The sequence below is a fragment of the Perissodus microlepis genome, chromosome 18, assembly GCF_051167445.1.
Source record: "Perissodus microlepis isolate ML-2025 ecotype Zambia chromosome 18, ASM5116744v1, whole genome shotgun sequence".
NCBI classification, from domain to species: domain Eukaryota; kingdom Metazoa; phylum Chordata; class Actinopteri; order Cichliformes; family Cichlidae; genus Perissodus; species Perissodus microlepis.
In genome coordinates, this window is record NC_140478.1 from 3224769 (window position 1) to 3246858 (window position 22090).

Genomic DNA, 22090 nt, shown 5'->3' on the forward strand with positions numbered 1-22090 from the left:
TCATTTGATGACTTTGAAGAGACTAACAATGGCACCAACTCAATTAAATTTTATTTATATAGCAACAAATAACAATAACGTTGACTCAAGGCAACTGTTGTTGTAAAGGCTTTATATTCTAAGGTAAAAACCCTACAATAATACAAACAAAATCCCAACAATCAGATGAACCCCTGTGAGAAAGTGCTTTGGCAACAGTGGGAAGGTATTGCATTAGGCCCATTAATTATGGGCCTATTGCACCATAGCTTATGGAGGATTCACTATCAAGTGATTCAGCCCTAACTATAAGCTTTATCAAAAAGGGAAGTTTTAAGCCTAATCTTAATAACAGAGATAGTGTCTGCTCCTGAATCCAAACTGGGAGCTGGCTCCACAGAAAAGGGGCCTGAAAGCTGAAGGCTCTGCCTCCCATTCTACTTCTAAATACCCAAGGAACCACAAGTAAACCAGCGATCTGAAAGCGATGTGCTTATTGTAATGGTAAGGTACGTGGTCTTTGAGATAAGATGGGGACTGATTATTCAAGATCTTGTATGTGATAAGAATGATTTTAAATGCAATACCAGTAAGAGTAAGCATGTGGTTAGAAACTATATTTCTAAGATTATTAGGGCCAAGTACAATAACCTCAGTTTTATATGAATTAAGAAGCAGGAAATTAGAGGTTATCCAGGTCTTTGTATCTTGAAGGCATTTCTGTAGTTTAAGTGTGTTTGTTATCTGGCCTCATGGATAGAGAAAGCTGGGTATCATCTGCATAGCAGTCAAAAAATACATGCTATGCCTTCTAAGTGATACTGCCTGGGGGAAGCATGACTTTGGACGATGAGGTCAATTTCGTTCATATTATCATTAATATGAAAATCGTCATGACCAGTGACAAATAGCCATGAGTACCATGGCTGGTCACAGCATTACAAGATGAAAAGATGTACTCTCAGGCCCCCTCTTCGATTCTGAGATGGTGTTCCCCTTTCACCTTTTTGAATCCACAGGAGTGGATTTCAAAACATAATTTTATTTAATTTTGTTCCTTATTGATGTTACTGTGTTGATTTACATTTTTATTACTTTATTTTGACATATATTATGCTCACTGGCAATCCAACTACAACATTTAGTGGGTTAATAGACTATGTGCACGTTAGCATATGCTACTTCCGGTGCGGAAACTCCTGTGGGGAGCTTTGTTTCCGGTGTCCTATTCGCGCCTTGTTTACGGTCCAAAACAAGTTAAGCAAATGAATGAATCAAGCAGCGATTTACATTTCTATAGATGTCTTGGGCATTTACCCAATATATCTGTAAATGATGTTCATCGACTTGTCGATATTTTTTCCCCTGCGCCTCAGAGCAAAAGAAAAAAGGGATTCAAATGTTATATTTCTCAGCTGTCCATCGTTTATCGCGGGTGTTATGTTCTAAAAATAACCAGCGATAGGTGAAATCAAGTAGCCAATTTTATTTTTTGATGTTGCAAAACGTTTCGTGGACATACAGCACTGCACTTCAGAGTCACACTGCTAGCGATCGATGCAGCGATTCTGTACTGTACAGGAGAGACGTCACGGAGGAGAACGTCTGCAGCGATCAGGACGCAGGACACAATGTGACGTAAAAATAAGCATGCAAACTTGCACTAAAAATCTGCAAAACAGCGAGGTGAAAGGTGAACCGCGTTATAGCGAGGGACCGCTGTAATTTTAAAGTCACAACATACCCTTCGTACATACTAATGTATAGAAACCCTTACCAGCAATCATTCATTTTTTGTGTGGCTTTTTTTCACGGTTTGTTAACATGCTGTGTAGGTGTGTACTTGACTAGCTGATATCGACATAACGGGGAAACATCTGGTTTGACTATTGTTCACCTGTAGTTTGAATGCTGAACATTTGCCTGTTTAAATCATAAGACCAGTCACTATACAGAGATGTGCTTCTGAATGTGGATGATGTGTCTTCTGCTGCAGTAATGCAGTTCTGCTTGTGTTGAGTGATGTAAACAACTGATCGATCGAAACTCTTTAAACGTCAAAATTGATCATTAGATTGTTTATGACACAACAGTGGTGAATGTTCCCGCCTTCTGCTCTTTGTAACTTAACGCGATCTTTCCGTTTTCGAGTTTTGGACATGGTTTTGGAGTATATCTTCGCAGTAGCGATTGACCGCAAAGTAAAGCTACCGGAAATGTACAACCCCACATCCGGTCTCAAACCAGGAAGTTAGCATTTTCTCGTGCACAGGGTCTTGTCACTACCCGATCCGTACCGGAAACCCGATCGGTACCTCGGGTAGCGACAGGTCTATTATAATTCCCATGAGTGGACCTCGCGCAGGCACTGGGTAGGGCAGCTTGGGGGTCCTTAGATCTTGTTGGCACACGCGCGTGGCGCGAGCGGCTTCCAGAGTGAATCCCCGCTGAACGGAAGTGCTTGTGTTTCTGTGTCTGCAGGTGAGCACACGTAATGTAAGCAGAGTGAAGCTGTACAAGAAGTGTGTTCGAGAGATGTTCTGTTATGAACATAAACACAGCGTGAATGTTGGCGTTTGCAGTTTAAATCTCGTACATGAACTTGTGCGAAACTGTGTTTCACCTCTCAAATTGTCAATAAGGGGATCAGAGTAATCCCCAGCAGCCTGCTACATTATAAGTTGTGTAAACATACATAGGGGTGCACAAAATTGTCAGTGTGAACAATACTGAGTATCTGGTTATTTTGTCAGCACAAGTTCTGAAATAACATAAGGAGCTGGTTACAGTGGTCCTGTATCATTCAGTGCACACACGGCCTGCAGAGTGCAGCCTCTGAGTTGAAGTGCTTGTGTTTCTGTGTTTGCAGAACAAAAGTAACGGGAAACTATTAGAACAACATGCTTTCTTGACATGATGTTCTTCTGCTTCCCTGGCTGCTGTGTCTGTGGCGATGTTGTTCACTTTGTGTTGTTGTAGCCTCCTCATGATACTCAGTTTGTGCTCCAATAGATTATGAGAGACAAACATAAAATCCTGATCTGTGGCACTTACTGGTTAACCCTACACATCGACTTCTAAATTCATTATTGACGGGAATTTTACAGCCTAAGAGATCTAGCTCACGGCCCACTGTTAGTCAGTGGTGCTAGTTTTGTACTTTGTGCAAATGTGTTGTTGTCAGCCAAGACTGAAGAAGTCGCTTGGATAAGTTACAAAATATTTCTTGCACTGAAAACGTCACATACAGATGAACAGAATCAACTTTCTGAGATGATTTGTCTAATTAATCTATTACGTGATTCTAATGTATTCATTAGAAATGTTACAAAAAGGCATTTGTGTAGTTAATGTCCAGATTAATAATGCTATGTAGTGGGTGAGGTCCAGGATTGGCAATGTAATATTAAAAAAATTAACAAATAGCACAAAAATGATACCATCCGCCTGGAGAGCAAAGAGCAAAACTTGAACTACCAAAATAATACAGAAAACAGTAGCAGTAAAGCTACTTGTTCATACTGTCTTGCATTTCAGGGTGTAAATGGCATTTTTCCATGTGTCTCGGGTTTATGTTAGAATAACTTAATGTGTTAAACTTTAAATACAAGTGGTATAAAATACATCAGATGAATACAGACATGTATAATTTCAGACCATAGTATATTTTACTATAGTTTTAAACCTCAAAAGCCAAAATGGCATTCTCAAGTAAGATATGTAGTTTAGCTTCCTTTTAAACACCTAACAGACGTGCTGCAAAATATACTGACTGACACAGACACTTTCAAAAACAGACACTTATATAATTTCTCAGTACTCAGACTTCACAGTACTGACACAAAGATATGACGTAACAGGTAGTTTATAGTTGAGTAAGACAGGCCCTGCCAGCCTTTTAAAGAGAAAGATGGGTAATAAAAGAATTGTTCCCACAAACTAAATACAATGCATGTTTACTTGTGGCCGTTGTTATTCAAAGCTCACTCTTTTCCGCCTGTGACTGTCCATCGTGGAACTCACAACAGACAGGAAATACAGAGAAATAAAGAGGAAAGTCACTGTTCAAGATTTCCAAGGTGTTTCCTTTGCTGTTACAATGTGTGCGGACGTCAGAGAGCAAGAATATTCTGAATCGCTGTTCTTCCTCATTACCCATCATGCAATGTGGGAAAAGGAACACTCCTCTCGTTTACCTGGAAAAACACAGAGACGACAACTATTAGCCCGAAGGGAGAGGAACAAACGAAAGCAGAGTTAACAGAAAGAAACAGACTTAGGTTTGTCCTGCTAAGCATGACTCGGGTGTTCCGCTTCGTGTGGATGAGTCAGATCCTTTTTATATGTACTTCTGGATATTGCTTCCCTGCCATCTTGCATTTCTAAGGTGTGTGCGAGAGAAGTGGGACGTCAGAGTGGGAGGGGCTGCAGGGCTTCCTCTGTGTGGACTAACTGTTCATATGGTAAACAGAGGGTCACGTGGGCCAACAGTGCTGAAGCAGTTAGGAGAAAAGGGAGGGAAAGAAACAAGGAGAGGGCGTAACTTGATACACAGGAGGACTTTGGCCTGCTTCATGTGCAGGAGGCGGTACTTTCACCCTGGGTTTAGAGGACATTGGATTACACACCAAAAAGAAGGGAAACAAAAGATCTGAGTGCCATGTTGTGGTTAAAGTGAAGTTTGGCCTGCCTCATCGGGTTCAGTCCTTTTATTTACATTTATCTGGACACTTTTTAAAATCTGTTCTCTGTGGGAAAAGCCAGTGTCTTCCTAGTTTGTAATCTCTTCATAGTTTCTTCCGGGTAAAAGAAGAATCAAGATGCCCACCTTCACTGTGGTGCCAGTGGAGGATGTGGAAGATGGCAGCAACAGTGGAGCTGCAGCTGGAGGGAACAGACCTATCAGTTTGGGCAAAATCTTTTCAGAGGAGCAAGAGGCAGACAATTCAGAGGATCCTTTTTCAGGTAGGAGTAAACAGTTCTTTGCTTCGGTGATGTGCTCATACACAAGCCTGCTTTTTGGGGGTTTTGTGGTTGCTATCCCAGCATGCACTGCGGGAAGTATAGGTGTGCAATTTTGATAAACTGCATGCGTCATTGTGAGATTAAATATGACATTGGAAGCGCGCTGACACAAACAGATGCATGTTTTGACAGGCACATGCTTAACACATATAGACACCCACAAGGAAAAATGCAAAGTCAGAGATGAACTAGCTATAACTTGCACTTGGATCAGTCGGGCAGGAAGGAGGGCCTTGGTGTTGGTATGTATGCCTTAGCAGCCCTGAATGATGGTTAAGGCTCCTTGCCTCATTGCATGTGTTTTTGTATGTCAGTTCTTGAACAAAGCAACTAAATATACAGTAAACTAAACTACCCTAAAACAGCAGGGAAGTTGTGTAACAGAGGCCTAACTGTTTTATGGTGACAAAGTACAAAGTCTATATCCTTACATGACATATTATTATACCATTTAAAATTACTGCCTGTTTTTCTTTCACCTTTATAACACTTAGTTTAACCATTTTTCTTTGTGCACATGTTGTACCTCTTTACATCCATCAGTTTCCCAGTCAACCGCTTTGGGGGTTGGGTCAGGTTGTTTGTGCTACACGTTCCAGATACCTTGAAGTCGTATTTCGAAGCTTGGGAGCAACGCGACTTCAAATAGTAGTCTTTGTTTAATATTCAGCAGTGGGATTGTATGCAACAGGTGAAACGTTTGGTTGTTTTCTCATCTTACTGCAAAAATCTACATTCTGATCTTGTACTGTCTGAAATCTATCAAACTCCTCTTGTGCATTTCTGGCTACTTTTTTGCCACAGTTTTTAAATGGATCAGTAAGAGAATTTTACAAGGAGCAAGTCCTCAACATAAAGACTTGTAGATGTTAGAAAATTACTGGATGTAGGTTGCAGAAACAGAACAGACACGGGGCAATGCTCGAAGAAGCGGAGAAGCTTGAAGGACAAACGTGTTTGTTTTCTGGAAAGACAAAAAATTGCTTCAAGATTTTTAAGTGATAAAGTCATAATGTCAGCTGATATCTTTATTGTAATCTAGGCGTGCTTGTTCTTTTTATTACTTTAGACTCAAAAGTCTGCAGAGATGGCTTCGAATGAAATCCAATTACAAGACACTGCCTTGTTTAAATATTTTGATGAACTAACTCTACTGCACAAGTGTCATGTTTATGAACAGGCATACTTTCCATTTAGGGAAAATTCCTGCAATAAATGTAGGTTTGTCTTTAGCTAAGGCATTTCTGGTCTTTTTGCCTTGAACTCTGGTTGTCTTGCTTCTCTCTAAACTTCTTTTATGTCTCCTCTTTTGCTCGTCTTTCATATGTGGGCCTTTTTTATCTGTTTTTTGTTTTCTGACTTTGATCAGTTAGATTTCAGAGTGAGCCCGAGTCACCCATGGTCATCATTCTGGATCCACCAGTTAGGACATGTTCCCCCAAAGCATTTGTGAGATTCGAGGCAGATTTGAAGTATCAGTATCAGTAAAACAAGCATAACAGGTTAGGTTTTTTTATATTCTAACCCTCACTATAATAATGTTAAAAAGAGAGCAGACCCTCTTTAAACTCTAAGGTTTTACATATGAGTACCACATTAAAAATTAGCTTGCTTCTTAGTAGGTCTTAAAATGAGGTAAATACAGTCTGAGAAGAACTACAAACCATGACACGTTACTTTGTTATTTATTTGACAGAAATTAAGTGTACATGGTTATCTGTTTCAGAAAGAGAGTCAATGGTTAAACTTAAGAGCTCACAGACTGTGATCCGACATGCTTACTGGCAGGTTTTCTTCAACAAACCCAGTTTCTTTCCTTTTCCTCTCCTGTGAACCCAGTTTGGTGTTTTTAATGTTTAACATGTGCGTTTTTGTGCTTAATCCACCATCAGTTTAAGGACAAAGACAGTGACTAAATGCATTTATTTTCAGTGATCAGTCATATGTTGCACTCAGTCTTGTTTGTCACAATTTGGATAGCGCTAAATAAAATTACTCTCTTTTTAATCTAAATGTTAGACTCCACATTGACGCACATGATTTGTAGAACCAAATCACATAACGTTGGGGTGACTGTAGCTCAGGAGGTAGCCCAGGTTGGAATGTTGATGGTTTGATCCCTGGCTGCTCCAGGCATGACAAATATCCTTGGGCAAGATACTAACCCCAAGTTGCTCTCTGAATGTGAATGTTAGCTAGAAAGCATTTACACAGAAAAAAAGTGCTTGTATGAATGGGTGAATGAGGCCAGTTGTGTAAAGCACTTGTGGTCAGAGTAGAAAGGCACTATATAAGAACCAGTCCATTTACTATAACTGAAAACTTAGTAAAGAACCAATTTTTAATTTCTTGAATCTTTGAAAAACACCAAAGGTAACACGATTGGAAGGAGATGGAGCAAAGTGATTACCAAAGAACTATTGGCTGTGGACTTGACATGTCTTGGCATGATAAGTATCATATTCTTAAAAAACAATTTGAGGTCTAAAACTGTATGCAGAATATGGATGGTATTTAAAAGCCATGCTGTTAAGAAATAGAAAAAGGACCTGAGAGCTGTATCTGGCATTTCAGTTGATCTTTCTACTGTTTACAGAAGCTTCGTCAAAAATGGTCTCAGTGGACGGCTGCCTCCTAAGAACTCATTTTTAAGACGGGGATAAAAGACTGAAGTATTCCAAATTATAGAAGAACTGATGTGAGAACGAGTGGCAACAGGTCTCATGAAGAGATGAATCCAAATTTGACATTTTTGGTTCAAATTATTGTCAATACAATAATAATAATAATAATAATAATGGATTGCATTTATATAGCGCTTTTCGGGACCCCTCAAAGCACTTTACAATACCACTATTCATTCACACAGACATTCACACACTGGTGATGGCCAGCTACAGTTGTAGCCACAGCTGCCCTGGGGCAGACTGACAGAGGCGAGGCTGCCATATTGCGCCATCGGCCCCTCTGGCCATCACCAGTAGGCAGTAGGTGAAGTGTCTTGCCCAAGTACGCAACGACCGAGAGGCTTTCTCATGGTTTTGGGCCGCATTTCAGCTGGTGGTGTTGGGGATCTTGTCAAAATTGATGGAATTATGAACACAGAAAATATTTGGAACCACCATAGAATAATATCTGGAAAATGTAGGATTGACAATACAGTTGGGCGATATGTAAAAATTTTCCAACTGACAGTAATCGACTGTAGTAGCGGCCGGTAATAAACCAGTCCTCATGAAGAACAGTGCTCTTTAATGAATTCAGCACAGACTAACATCGAAGAGGTAGCAGTTACACACATCAGTTATCAGCTAGCCATCTAACTGTATTCTATCTCTCAACCTTTACCGACTCCGCTTTACTCTTATTTTGCGACACCACCCTCTAGTGGTGCAATATGATATAAACATTACAGAACACAACATCTCCTCTCTCTTTATAAAAAGAGTTCACCAAATAGCGTAGTACAGAAATAAAGTAATTCACTGTTTAGCAAACCAAACATACACAGGTGAACTTAAATGTCGCAATAGTTATAACATCAGAATACTACAACTAGAAAAGCTAAATAAGCCTGAAATTGTAAAATGAAAAGAAATTATTCCAGTTTTTCCATTACAATTTTTTCTTAGTGCATTGGTGGCAGGAAATCAGTTCTTCTTAAACCCAAAATAGAACAAGTAATGACATTTCTCTAATGTCCTTTTTCAAGCAACCTATTATGGTACAATATAGTCTTTGTGCCAACGAGGCTTGTACTTGACGCGTGGCAGTCTTCTGGCAGTAGGTGAGCCAGTCTGGGTGTGGTGCAACCTAGCAGTGTCAGCATTCTTTTCAGTCACAGGGCGACAACGTGCTAGATGAGTGGCATTCCAAATCTTTCCATCACTCAGCAAGAAGGCATTCGAGCCTTTGGCTTTTGTTACTGTTACAGGAGGGGTAAATCTGGGATGTCCTTTAGGGACATGGTGGGGTTTCCTTATCCTCACACTCTCTCCTGGTAGAAAAGAAGGTTTCCGTGCGTGACGCCTACCTTACTGGTTACTTACTGGTTACATAGTCAAAACACAGGAGGCGGGCAGACCAGCGGGCGATGCGCATTCCAGCCCTATTAATCCCTTTGGTGCTCAGCAGTGTTGTCAGAGCTTGGTGGTCTGTCCGCAGAGTAAAACGTCGGCCCCACAAATATGTTCTCCATTTCTCTGCAGCCCACACACAAGCATAAGCTTCTTTTTCAACAGTTGAGTACTTTTGTTCTGTTGCAGACAGTGTGCGGGAAGCAAACGCCACAGGTTTTTCTGTGCCATCAGGTTGCACTTGAGCAAATACAGCACCAAGCCCATAGTCACTTGCATCAGTAGAGATCACAACACGCAAGGCAGGGTCAAACAGTGCCAGTGCAGGACTATTCACCAGGAGCTTTTTTACTTCTTCAAAGCTCGCTTGTGCATCTGAAGTCCATGTGAAGGTGTTCTTGTCGTTAGCACAGGCACGCATAGGGGCTACAACAGTTGCAAAGTTTGACAAGAACTTGGAGTACCATGACACCAAGCCCAGGAAGGATCTCAGAGCAACAGCATCAGATGGGGGAGGGGCTCTCAAAACAGCATCAATATGCTCCTCATCAGGAAGAATGCCATCAGCAGTGACAACATGACCTAGGAAGCGTAGCGATGTCTTCCTAAAATGGCATTTGTTTTCGTTAAGCACAAGTCCAGCATCTTTGAGCTTCTGCAGGACAGTGCTAAGGTTTTGGTCATGCTCAACTACACTTTTACTGTAGACAATAAGGTCATCCAGGTAGTTTTGGACACCTGGGAGGTCTTTAAGGATTTCAGCCATCATTTTCTGAAAAGCTGAGGGGGCAGAGGCCAGTCCATAAGGTACTCTGCAGAATCTGAAGAGTCCATCATGTGTAATGAATGCTGTCAAATCTCTGCTATCTTCATGCAGGGGCAGCTGGTAGTATGCATTTGCAAGATCAATTGTAGAAAACATTTTTGCACCCTGTAAGCTGGCAAACAATTCATCTACATGTGGTAAGGGGTAGCAATCAGTGATCACAGCTTTGTTTGGTTCACGGAGGTCTGCACACAGCCTTATTCCACCAGTTTTCTGTCCTGTCACAACAATTGGGGATACCCATGGTGATGCATCAATCCGTTCAATGACACCAGCTTTGAGTAAACGATCCAGTTCTGCTGAAACTGAAGCCCTCACAGCAAACGGGAGACATTGCAGCTTCTGACGCACAGGTTTGACTGTTGGGTCAACTTTCACTTTATGCACAAAGGCACGCACACAGCCAATATCTGGGGCAGCAGGGATGCAAGAAGCAGGTGATGGATTTGTAGACATCACAGAAGCAGTAGGATCAGTACATGGAGGTAGAACAGTATTGCCTGCAATGCTGACATTCAGCGCTTCCATCAGATCTCTTCCAAGAAGAGGAGTTCCTTTCCTTACAACAAAGAACACAGCTGAGGCAGATGCATTTCCTCTGCTCACTGTGACTTGCAGGCAGCCTAACACAGGGATTGTTTTCTTTGTGTATGTAACTAGTTGAAGGTCAGGTGGTTTTAGTGGCGTACCACTGAAGTGCTCTTCGTAGATGTGGTTAGGCAGGATAGAAACTGCAGAACCTGTGTCCACAATCAGTTCAATGTCCTTAGCTGATGAGGTAGGTGTGCTCACATTTATGCTGCATTGCAATCCTTTTGATGCATGAGAAGGATCTGTTAAGTAAAGGACTGTGAGTTTTGGTAAATGCACTTCCCGTACATCTCTTGTCTTGGATGAGCAGCAGACACGAGCAAAATGTCCAATTTTATGACACAGTTTACAAGTAGCTTTGGCAGCAGGACACTGACGAAAGTTGGCTAAATGACTGTTTGAACCACATCTAAAACAGTTCTTACATGTTTTTGTTGCATGAGATGGCTTTGCAGGGTGAGCATTGTATTTATGTTTCCTCTGCATGGAGCGCGAGTGAGACTGCACAGCTTGGACTGGAGTACTGCTGTCTGCAGCTATGGATTTAGCTTGTTGAACTGCAGATTCCATTTGTGTTGCCAGTGTAACAGCTTTATCTAGTGTCAAATCAGGTTCCAGCAAGAGTCTTTCTCTTATGCTGGGGCTAGACACATGTTCCACTAGCTGATCACGGATCATTTCTTCTGTCCTGTCATCAAACTCACATTTAGAAGCAAGGTCACGCAAGCTAGCCACATACTGGATAACAGTCTCATGTGAAGCTTGTGTTCGCTGTCTGAAAGCATGTCTTTCCACAACAACATTTACCTTGGGTGAAAAGTATTGTTCTAGGGCAGTAACAGCAGAGGCGAAAGTGTCACCTGTATTTGGCAGTGAGTAGAAAATCCTTTGTCCCTCAGTTCCTAAGCAGTGAAGTAAAGTAGCTCTTCTTCGTGCTTCAGGCCAAGCATTCCCTGTTGCATTGATCACAAGCAAATAATTGTTGAACATACGCATCCACATGTTGAATGGCAAAGCAGGATCTCCAGGGCAAGGCAAAAACATCCGCGGCGGATGGACATTTGCAGCCATGATGACTCAGCAAAAAAACTCAAAGCAGAAAAAAAACACGCAGGGGTTACTCGTCGCCAAAATGTAGTAGCGGCCGGTAATAAACCAGTCCTCATGAAGAACAGTGCTCTTTAATGAATTCAGCACAGACTAACATCGAAGAGGTAGCAGTTACACACATCAGTTATCAGCTAGCCATCTAACTGTATTCTATCTCTCAACCTTTACCGACTCCGCTTTACTCTTATTTTGCGACATCACCCTCTAGTGGTGCAATATGATATAAACATTACAGAACACAACATCGACGATGGGCAATATATTCGCACATGCGCAGACTTTTTGATGGGTGGAGCAATGTAATCATGCACAGACTGATTTGCGTGTTTACAACACAAAAGAATTGCCAAGAAAAATATAAAGTTGCCAATTTGGGATTTCTTTGGCTTTATGGATGAAAGAGGTAAACCTAAGGATGTAACCAAAGCGGTGTGCCGGTTGTGCAGACGCAAAGGACTCAAACACCACTAACTTGCATGAGCATGTATGTGCCCACCATCCGAATGTTTTTTTCTGAACATAGGTTACTGCCTTTCTTTCTTTCTGTTATGAGTTTGCGTAAATGCATCGCTACATTTGGGCGCACTCTGAGGAGGGTGCATTTGCTCGCAGATGAAAGAGTGTGCTGTTAAAACAGCGCTATTATTATAATTTTTTTTCTGTTTACTGCTTCTATTAATTCCATCATTATTAACTTACTCATGGCCAAATAAATTAAAAAATCGCCCTTGTAAAAATGATCGACAATAGGCTCAGCCTATCGTCGATAGTCGATATATTCGTCCAATCGCCCAACGCTAACTGACAACATGTTTCAGTATGACAGTGATTCCAATGCAGTAAAAACATACCTGCATAGAAAAACACACAATGGAGTCAGTCATGGATTGGCTTCCCCAGAGCCCAGACCTCAACATTATTAAAGCAGTGTGGGATCATCTGACCAGAAAATTGAACAAAAAACCGACAAATCCAAAGAAGAGCTTTGGAATATCTTTCAAGAAACCTGGAGAATTATTCCTGAAGACTACTTAAAGAATACCAGGAAAACTGTGTGGAAGACTCAAGGGGCTGATACCAAATATTGACTTTCAAGCTTTTTAGAATTGTACAGACTCAGCTTTAGCTTTATATATGGTGTTGTCATGTGTGTTTGCAAAATGAATAGTTTTAATAAATTGGTGCTGGTAGGGCTGTGCGATATGACCAAAATCTCATATCCCGATATTAAGACATCTATCGTCCCGATAACGATATAAATCACAAAAATGTAACATTTTCTGTAAATTCTGTGAATCTCGGGCAGCTCGACTTGCGGGAAGTGTTTCCAGCTGCGCGTCATGTAGCTGGAGTCGAGTGTTTTAACTGATGCATGAAACGATACATTTTTAGACATAAGTTGTAACAGCCGCCGTTTTCTTTGTGAGTATTTATTACACGGCGTGCTGCAGGGAAAAGCCTGTTCTAACGTTTGAGTCTAAGGTTTATTTTTATTTTTTTATTTTTTATTTTTTTTTATTTTTATTTTTTTGCCTGTCCCGTTTGGCTCTTTTGCCATCAGAATTATTGTCTAAAGGCAAAGAAAGATGCCCAACGGATTTACTTTACCAAATTGACCATCCCAGCCTTGCCGTAATGGTCCATTTGATTCACCTTTTATTGTTTATTTTATTTTCACTTGCTGAATACGGGACAGACTTGACTGGGGGAAAGAAGGGGAGAAAGAAAGAGGGAAAGAGAAACAGCTGAGAAGAGGGACAAGGGCAAAAAACAAAAACCAACAGAATGGGCAGAAAAAAAAAATGCATATATCGATCACCTGTTGAGAAAGAAAAAAGAAAACAAGCAGAAGAGAACAAGAGTAACAGAATAAACAACATCACAATGATCTATGGGAATATGACAGTAAATACTAAATATTAAACATTATTGTGCAGCACATAAGATCAACAGAACACAGTGTGCTTTGAGGTAGGAGCCAAAAAGGGTGTAGTTTGTGTGTGTGAGCACCCGTGTGTACACCTGTGAGCATGGACGCGCTTGTTTTTTTAAAAGGTTCCTTCATGTAATGATCTGCTAGAGGGTGTGGGGGGGCCACAGCCCCGTCCTCCAGGGCATGAAGCAGGTATGGAGGAGATCAAGACTCCAGACATCCAGAGGCCCCCAGAACACAAGAGACCAAGGAAGACCAACAGAGGGGCAGCCGCGCCACTGTCCCAGAAAGAGCTGAGGAGAGTCCCAGATGAGGGGTCACTCAGCAGCCGCGGAGCAGAAGCCAGGGGGGGTTGCAGTGACGCGCCCGTGAGCTCCGCCGGCAGCCAGCTGTGCCTGAGTGACCGAGCACCCCACCTCCGAAGTGGCCCGAGCGAGCCCCAGGCTCCAGGCCCTGATAAGCGGCCGCCAAGGAGTGAGCCGGTGTGTACCTGGACGCCCATCCCCGGACACAAAGAACTCTACGAACCGGGTCTAGGTACCCTTGCCCCTGGAGGGGGGAACTGCACCCAGACCCAGGTGGTGTTATCCTTTTCCCTGCGGTGGGGAGAAGCAGACCGCCCCGACTCCGCAGCAGCAGGGAGGCCCCACACTCCAGACCGCAGTCGGAGGGCCAACTCCTCCTTCTAGCCCCCCCGCTCCAGCAGGCTGCAGAGAACGGGGGTGAGAGAAGACTCCGAACCTCCCTCCACCCGCTCATTGTAGTGTTGATGCATGTGTGTTCTAAGGTGCATTTAAAACCCAGGAGGGCATGGAGCTACCTGCCAGAGAGCAGCAGGTAAGCACATAGCCCCTCCTGATAGCCCTCAATGTCTACGTGTATTTAAAATTGAGAGGTGGGCAACGACGCCAGGGGTGAGGTGTACACCCTGATGGTCTTTTGGAATCCGTGTAGCGTGCCCACCCCCAAGATCCTATATGTATGTGTAATGAGAGTGTGAGTAATGTGAATGTCTAAGTTGTGGGATAAAATTGAGGCAGAGGCAGCCAGAAGGGGACAGAGGGGGGGGGGGGTAGCCTCCTCTGCACCCTGGTGACACACCCCTACTCCAAGGCCCTGCATGTGTGGGTGGTTGTGGTGGAGCAGGAAGAGGGAGGCAGCTGGAGATGGGGAGGGAAGGAAGGGGTTTATTTTTTAGCACCTGGCGGCTCTTTTTTACTTCTCATCCATAAATAATCTGCTCTTTCACGTGATTCAGTTTATTTTGAAAAGTCTCAACAGGATCTTGAGCTTTATTGTGAAAGGTTTATGTGGTACATAAACACGCAGACACGCGATGCTGTTACCGTCGTTGTTGCTAACGACAACGCATAAAAACAGGTGCTTGTCCGTCTGTAGTGTGGTTATATTAAATATAAGAGAAAGAGAGAACTTTAAGAAATTAATATAGCCACTACAGTGACCATCAAAACCATGAAAAAAATATTGCCGTAAACAGTTTATTTTGCGACACAACGAAACAAACGATAGTGTAAAATGAAACGATAGACGTTTTTATATCGTCATCCGATTTATATCGAACAGCCCTAGGTGCTGGTGTGTGTATATGTATATATAATACAGAGTGACGTGATATAAAAGTAGTAATTTTACACATTTACATAGTTTTTGTTCTTCATATTATTAAACTTAGTTTTAATTTATTCATTCTTTATTTTATATTCTATTTTATTTTTCTATTTGAGTGAGCTTCATTCTTTGTGTGTGTGGGTGATTTGTTGTTGTTGTTGTTTTTACCTCATTTAATGACTTTGGGGATGTTTTGGGGGTAGTGGTTTATTTTCAGTGCTTTTGCTCTTTTAAGATTACATTGTGTCAACATATAGGACAAGGAAATTATTTAAAATTGCTTGGAGCCCGCAAGGGGGGATGAACAGGAAATCCTCCCCTGAAAACCTGTATCTCTTACTGATGCTAACGAGGGAAAAATAAAAAGGTTTCCAAACAATGTAGACCCTCTGTTATCTGTGTATCAAGGTCCAACAGATCCTTTAGAGTGGTGACCCTATAAGAACTCATAATGTAATGTAAAAACATTTTACTACAACTTTACTCCTTACAATATGTCCTTTCTGGAGAAGACAAAAGTCACAGATTGCTCTGCATTCGGACAGACGAGCACACACGCACGCACAGATTTATGCACAGTGCTGAACAGACAAGATGCAATCTGTATAAACAACTCGGTATCACCATTTTCCAAAGAAGTATCCGGTGTCATGTGTACAGTGTCCTGTTTCATATTGTCCCTCTTTTTCCTTGTCAAGTTTTAGCACGTAGTTTTGACACATACTGAAATTATTTGTTTGCTTCTGAATGAACCTTACTGATGAAACTCAAAAAGCAGGGCATCTCTATGAAAACGAATGTAGAGAAGGAGACTGAAGTAGTAAATGATAACCGGTCATGTTGTCCTAGAGAGACACCCAAACTACTTGCCAAGCAGTAGACAAACCGGAGTGTGTTGATCGCTACTGTAAAGCAGAAATTTCACTTTTAATTCAATTCAGTTTTATTTTATTTACAGCACAACAAATCACATTAACAGCTGCTTCAAGGCGCTTTTTATTATAAAGTGAAGTAAGGTTGTAAGGTTTGCGTTGCATTTTTTTTCCAAGTTTCCTGCATCTCAGAGAATCTACAGGAAATGTTTCCAGGCAAGTTGGCGTCTTCCATACAAATTACAGCCAACAGCGGCAATCTACTAGCAACCAATGCAATCACAAGGAGGTATTTAGTACACACCTTCATTGCATGCAGTTTCACCCAGACAGCAACCTTGAGCAACCAGTCACCAATTGTTGGAATATACACCAACTGGTTGGGTCACTGCCTGGTTTCTAGGCTTATGTGACTGATACCTTAGATAGAAAGAAGAATACCACAGTCAGGATCTACAGACTCTAGATTTAAATATAAATCTAGGGCTTTGTTAGCTGAACAGTTTCCTCCCTTAGAGCTATGCCAAGCAAATTGGTTGATCACATTCACATAGACCACCTAACTGGTGAGTTGGTGTACCAACCTTTGCAGCTGATCCTGTCGCACATTCTTGAAACTATTATTTAAGAAGTTTAATATTGTATTTAAACATTTGCCTAACAAGGGAATTAAAATTACATGCCAAAACTGTTTTTTAACATCCTTGTCTACAGTGAATTGGAAATGGAGATTTTCACCCATGGTTTATCCACTGTTGCTCTTTACACCTTAGATACTCCTCTTGTAATTTAATCAGTCCAGCAAATTTCCTAAACTCAGCATTAAATGTCTTCATTGCATTTGTCTGTTTCATTTCGAGGTGGTTCTCATGTCCTTCTTCTTTTTCCAACGCAAAGGACATAAATCATCATGTGTAGCTCTGTTTTCCATATGTTAGCCCTTTGGGGTTGGAGAACTGCCAAAAGCAGCTGCCACCCTGTTTCCTGTTTAAAGGATGTCTATTTTGGGTCAAACTGTTACTAGCTAAATTGTGCAGGGAGTGTTCACAGGGCATGGGTTTGTGTTTTTGTTTGTTTGTCATTCTAACCCAGAGGCTCTCAAATCACATGCCACAGATAACCTGGTGGGCTGGTCCTGCAGGTGTGCTCCGAGATGTCATTTATAATACCTGTTTGTTTTGTTTTTTAAATGATTAAAAAAAAAGTCTAGTTTTGAGTTTTGTACTTGTTTCCCAAAAATCATGTGAGTTGTCCACACTAAGCAACACATGCATGTAACATATATTTCCGTAAAGAAAAAAATATTTGTGCCAAATGTCAGATTGCAAAAATATTTTTTATATATATATTTTTATGCTCACCTTAGCAAACATATCATTTTTTGCAGATTAACTGACACTTAATAACAACATACATGTGCCAAATGGATTTTAGTGTGTTTTAGTAATTTAAATGGATTAAACATTTATTGTACATAGACAAAGTCTATGTGGCATTTTGTACAATGGAGACCTCTGCTGGTTAACATGATTACTGCATCAAACTGTCAGAGTCCTTTACGCTCACTCAATGAACTTTCAGAGGACATTTAGAACTGAGCTCATTTTAGAAGTCTTTTGATTTTTCCCTGATAATATGATGATTTGCAAATTTTCTGACATGACTATATGATGACAGACCATGTTCCCCATCAAACAGTTCTGACAAGATCTATACAGAAAATGAATGCAATCTGACTTTGTTTTCCTAAGTAAACTATTAGAAAAATTAAACACTGGCACGTGAGGTTTAGATAATAAAAAATTGGGTACTGTACACCAACAGATGTGGCTTGAAATTAACGTTGCTTTATGCAGCTATGTACAGCAGTCTCTTTCAAATGCTTGTTTCATAGATGGGGTGCCCTGGGACACCATTGGAGGAAAAACTCAACTTTAACAGGGCAGCCATCTGCCACGACTGCTTATGTAGTGAGGGGAAAGAGAAAAAAGTAGCTCATGAGGACACTTGACAGTGACACACACATAGGACTCCAAGCTAACCCATTTGTGCTGTTGATCAACACTATATCATGTTTGGTGGATTTTACCATGTAATTCAGCTAATAAATAGTCGATTCTATATAGACCTTGAAGTGTAGTGTGTGTGCTTGTGTATCTTTCGAGATTTCACACATCACATTTTTATCTAAAACTTGCACCGCTGGTGAAACAGCTATTTCACCAGTGGTTCTGTTGAAAAGTATTCACATATGGAGTTTTGATATATCTAATCCCATTAAGAAGCTTTGAATTTGCCCAGGATGTCATTTTACTATGACTGTGTTTTTAATGACTTCTGAGGTTACATTGGCCCGCCACAACATCTACGACACCTTGTGGAACAAATTGCTATCACATGAAAGTATAGCCCGGCTCTAATTCAACCTTACTTGATATCTCTTTGGCAGAATACAAAAGCATTTTAGACATTAAGTCACAGCTTCACATTCTTTTGATAACTCTATTTCACTTTGCAATATTCAAAACCAATTTACATGCTGGTTCTATAGCGCATTCTTACACTTGAGGACTCATAGCATTGTACAACTTGCCTCATTCACCCAAGCACTTTTTTCTACGTATCTAACGTTCACACTCCAATGGATGCATCAGAGACTTGGGGTTAGTAGCTTTCTCAAGGATAATTAGCAGCCTGGGATTGAAACACTAACTGTCCAATTAGTAAATGATCTGCTCTACCTCCAGAGTTATAGCCACCCTAATTCAGACACAAGGATTTGCAAAAACTAAATTTTAATGATCAGTAACATTGAATCAAAGGTTAGTGAATATGATTAGAGTTAGAGTTTGCTGATATAGTTTTGATAGTAACCGATAGCTTTAGGGCATGAATAAGCACGCATACATACCACAGATAGAGTAACACATATTTGAGAGTTGGGTTAAAGCAGATGAAAGACGGGCAAGAGTGAAAGTGAAAAAACCTCTACATTTACAAGTAAAACAGACTAGAGTTTGTATATGCAAAAAGCTTTTTTTATAAAATTGCATGTCTGGATGTTTTATGGACTGATTAGGAAATGATGCTGATATTTTGCTCTATGACAGCTGGGATAGTCTACAGCCTGAATTTGTCCAACTCCAGGCCTCAAGGCCCTGTGTCATGCAGGTTTTAGATGTTTCCTTGATCCAACACAGCTGATTTAAATGGCTAAATTACCTCCTCAACATGTCTTGAAGTTCTCCAGAGGCCTGGTGATGAACTAATCACTTGATTCAGGTGTGTTGACCCAGGGTAAGATCTAAAACCTGCAGGGCACCGGCCCTTGAGGCCTGGAGTTCCCCACCCTTGAGTTAAGAGAGTGGAAGGGTGGACGTATAATTAAAAAAGATGCAGAAAGAAAAAGGAGCAACTAATGACCCAAAGCAAACAACCTTATGTGCAGCAGCAAACATGGTCAAAGGAGCTTGCAAAGAAAAGCGTCTGGACTTCTTTAAGTTACTTGAAGACGTTTCACCTCTCATCCGAGAACAGATGGTCCATCTGTCCTCTCTGTCCAAAATGTGAACATTGGGACTCTCCACCATTTGACCTTAGAACTGAAGAAGCTTCTCGGATGAGAGGTGAAACGTCTTCAAGTAACTTAAAGAAGTCCAGACGCTTTTCTTTGCAAGCTCCTTTGACTACGATGACCTGGATGACTGAGAACCTTCACAGACAGCAGCAAACATGGCATTTCCTCTGTTCTGGTTTGGTCACTAAAACAGTTTGAATGCTTACACACACAATTCATCACTCTTTGGACAACACCTAACAACAGTTGTAAAGCGGGACAATCAAGAGCTTCTCTGTGTAGAAGTGGAATGTCTTTCTGGATGTGTGTTTATGAGCAACCTCATCCTACGATACGCCATTGGATTTAAACAGCTGTTAGTGGCAGGCTTACAGTACATAATCACTATCTCATTGTTGTTTTCCGATGATATCCTGCCTCTTGGTGGGTAGTCCAAGCTTAGAAGAGGCAATCTGAGCAAAGCTGTTGCCCCGACTCTATAACCCTGGGTATATAACCCTTTTGTAATCTTATTTTAAAAGCCAGAGAGGCTTGCTGTATATTTTTATATTTTTTGTTGCATGAATGTTGAAAAAGCAGCTTTCATACCAATATTCTTTCTCACTCAATACCACGTGAAATTTTCTTACAATCTTCACTATGTCATGTGCATCTGCGGTACTCCATCCTCATTAATTTATCTTCAACAATCACTAAATCCATGTAAGGCCCTGGGCTCTTCAAGGCGACAGTGTAGCCTACAACACTGTGATGTGAGTGTGATAATATGCCATATCTAACAGTCATAGACCACTGCATGACAACCAGGGGCAAAAGAAGCCAGTCTGAACAGGCCAGTCATAATGTTAATCTAAGCCACTGTGTCTTTAAGTGGCGCACAAAAGCTGTTAGCAAAACTATAAGCTTAAAGTGTGGCCAAAGCCTTCATTTGTCTGCAGGGGATCAAACCTTTGACCCCTGATTCTCTATAAATGGTACTGGACACAGTTGTCACAGAGTACAGCTATATCAAATACAGCTCTGGCCCAGTAGTTTGATGTGCAGGTCCAACAAAACCCATACTTAAGAATCCTTGGGACGACATTAAACCACAGTTACTGCCCCTGATGTGTCATCAGTCTTTCGTGGTCAGTACGAGTAGTAGCTATGCAGGTCATTTGCATTACCTATTAGAGAGACTTTGGACTGCAGACTATCATTAGGATCACACCAGCCGTGACGCATTTATTTGTGTGCTAACAATAAAAAAAACATGGAATAGTCATGGGGATGAGTATGGGTGATGCTGGCTGCTCACTAGGATTACCATGCTGAGACAAGTAGCCTCCCACTAACACCCATTAATTTCACTAAGAACTGATGACACGGTCGGTCTTCTACAACTCTGTCCTTGTTTAAGAGCAACAAGTTATAACATCAACATACAAGAGGCGGTCAGTAAGCTAATTCTGCAGTGACAATTAGTTAAATCCAAATGAAAATACACATCTAATGATTCTGTCAACCTCTTGCCTGTTTATTCATTGGTTCTTTCTTTTTTTCTCCTTTTTTACCTCAAAAGGAGATGACAACCGGAGAGAGTCCTCTGCATTCATCAACCCAGACATGGACACAGAGACCTACTATGAAGGCAAGAATATGGCCTTGTTTGAGGTAAGATAAATTAAAAACGAATGATTTGTCTGTTTTTAATACATATAGTCCAAAACGTGCTGCTAACGATTTAAACGGTATCTAAGATATAGTTTTTGTTATTATGTAACATTAATAGAAAAGCAGCATCACAAAAGTTAAAGACAGGACTGTGTGACCAGATGGTTGCAATTTTTAAGAAAGTCAGACTGGGGTCATTGAGTGCTTCTGTTTAGTTTGTCCCAAATCTCTCATAAACAAAATCAATCTGAGATGGTCTCAGTTATCTTAAAGTCTGTTCACTCACTGGCCTTAAAAAAGTCATTCATACATGGAAAATGTGCTACATACATACACAATAAAGATCTTGGAGTCAATAAAGGGAGTCTGTGAGGAACATACAATAGGAAATATTTCTTGGTCATGCTTGAAAGGCCTGAATTAGTCTTTATTTTTATATGTTCTCTGTCTGTTTACAGGAAGAAATGGACAGTACGCCCATGGTTTCATCTTTTCTCAACAAACTGGCTAATTACACCAACCTAACCCAGGGTGTTCGGGAGCATGAGGAAGCCGAGGATGGAGTCAGGAGGGCTGCAGTCATGGTACGTGACTCCTGTTTTTGAGCCAGCAGAACTCTGATTAATGAAAGCATGCATGCTTTGCACCAACATAATCGTTAGTGTAGTCCTCAACACTCAGAGTGAAATCGGTTCTGGCGGGAATTTTAGCGTCTGCAATAAAACTTCAGCACCGATTATATCTGTACACAAGAAGGCCTTTCTTTTCGTCTGGAATATCTGCTTATCTTTTTCATCTGCCATCCTGTTTTTATTTTTC

The 22090-nt window shown here is 41.1% G+C and overlaps 1 protein-coding gene across 4 annotated transcripts in view; it reads left to right on the forward strand.

Moving 5' to 3' along the window:
- Positions 1-2398: 2398 nt before the first annotated feature.
- LOC146367043 (solute carrier family 12 member 7-like) overlaps positions 2399-22090 on the forward strand; it is a 59425-nt gene continuing 39733 nt past the window's right edge. For 3 of the 4 annotated variants that reach the window (XM_084913554.1, XM_084913555.1, XM_084913556.1), the window contains exons 1-3: positions 4365-4944; positions 21180-21271; positions 21730-21855. In XM_084913554.1, coding sequence (XP_084769680.1) covers positions 4800-4944; positions 21180-21271; positions 21730-21855 — 363 coding nt within the window. In that variant the 5' untranslated portion in view covers positions 4365-4799. Of the gene's footprint in view, positions 2461-4364; positions 4945-21179; positions 21272-21729; positions 21856-22090 lie in introns of those variants that run through there. The other variant, XM_084913553.1, reaches the window with a different exon arrangement.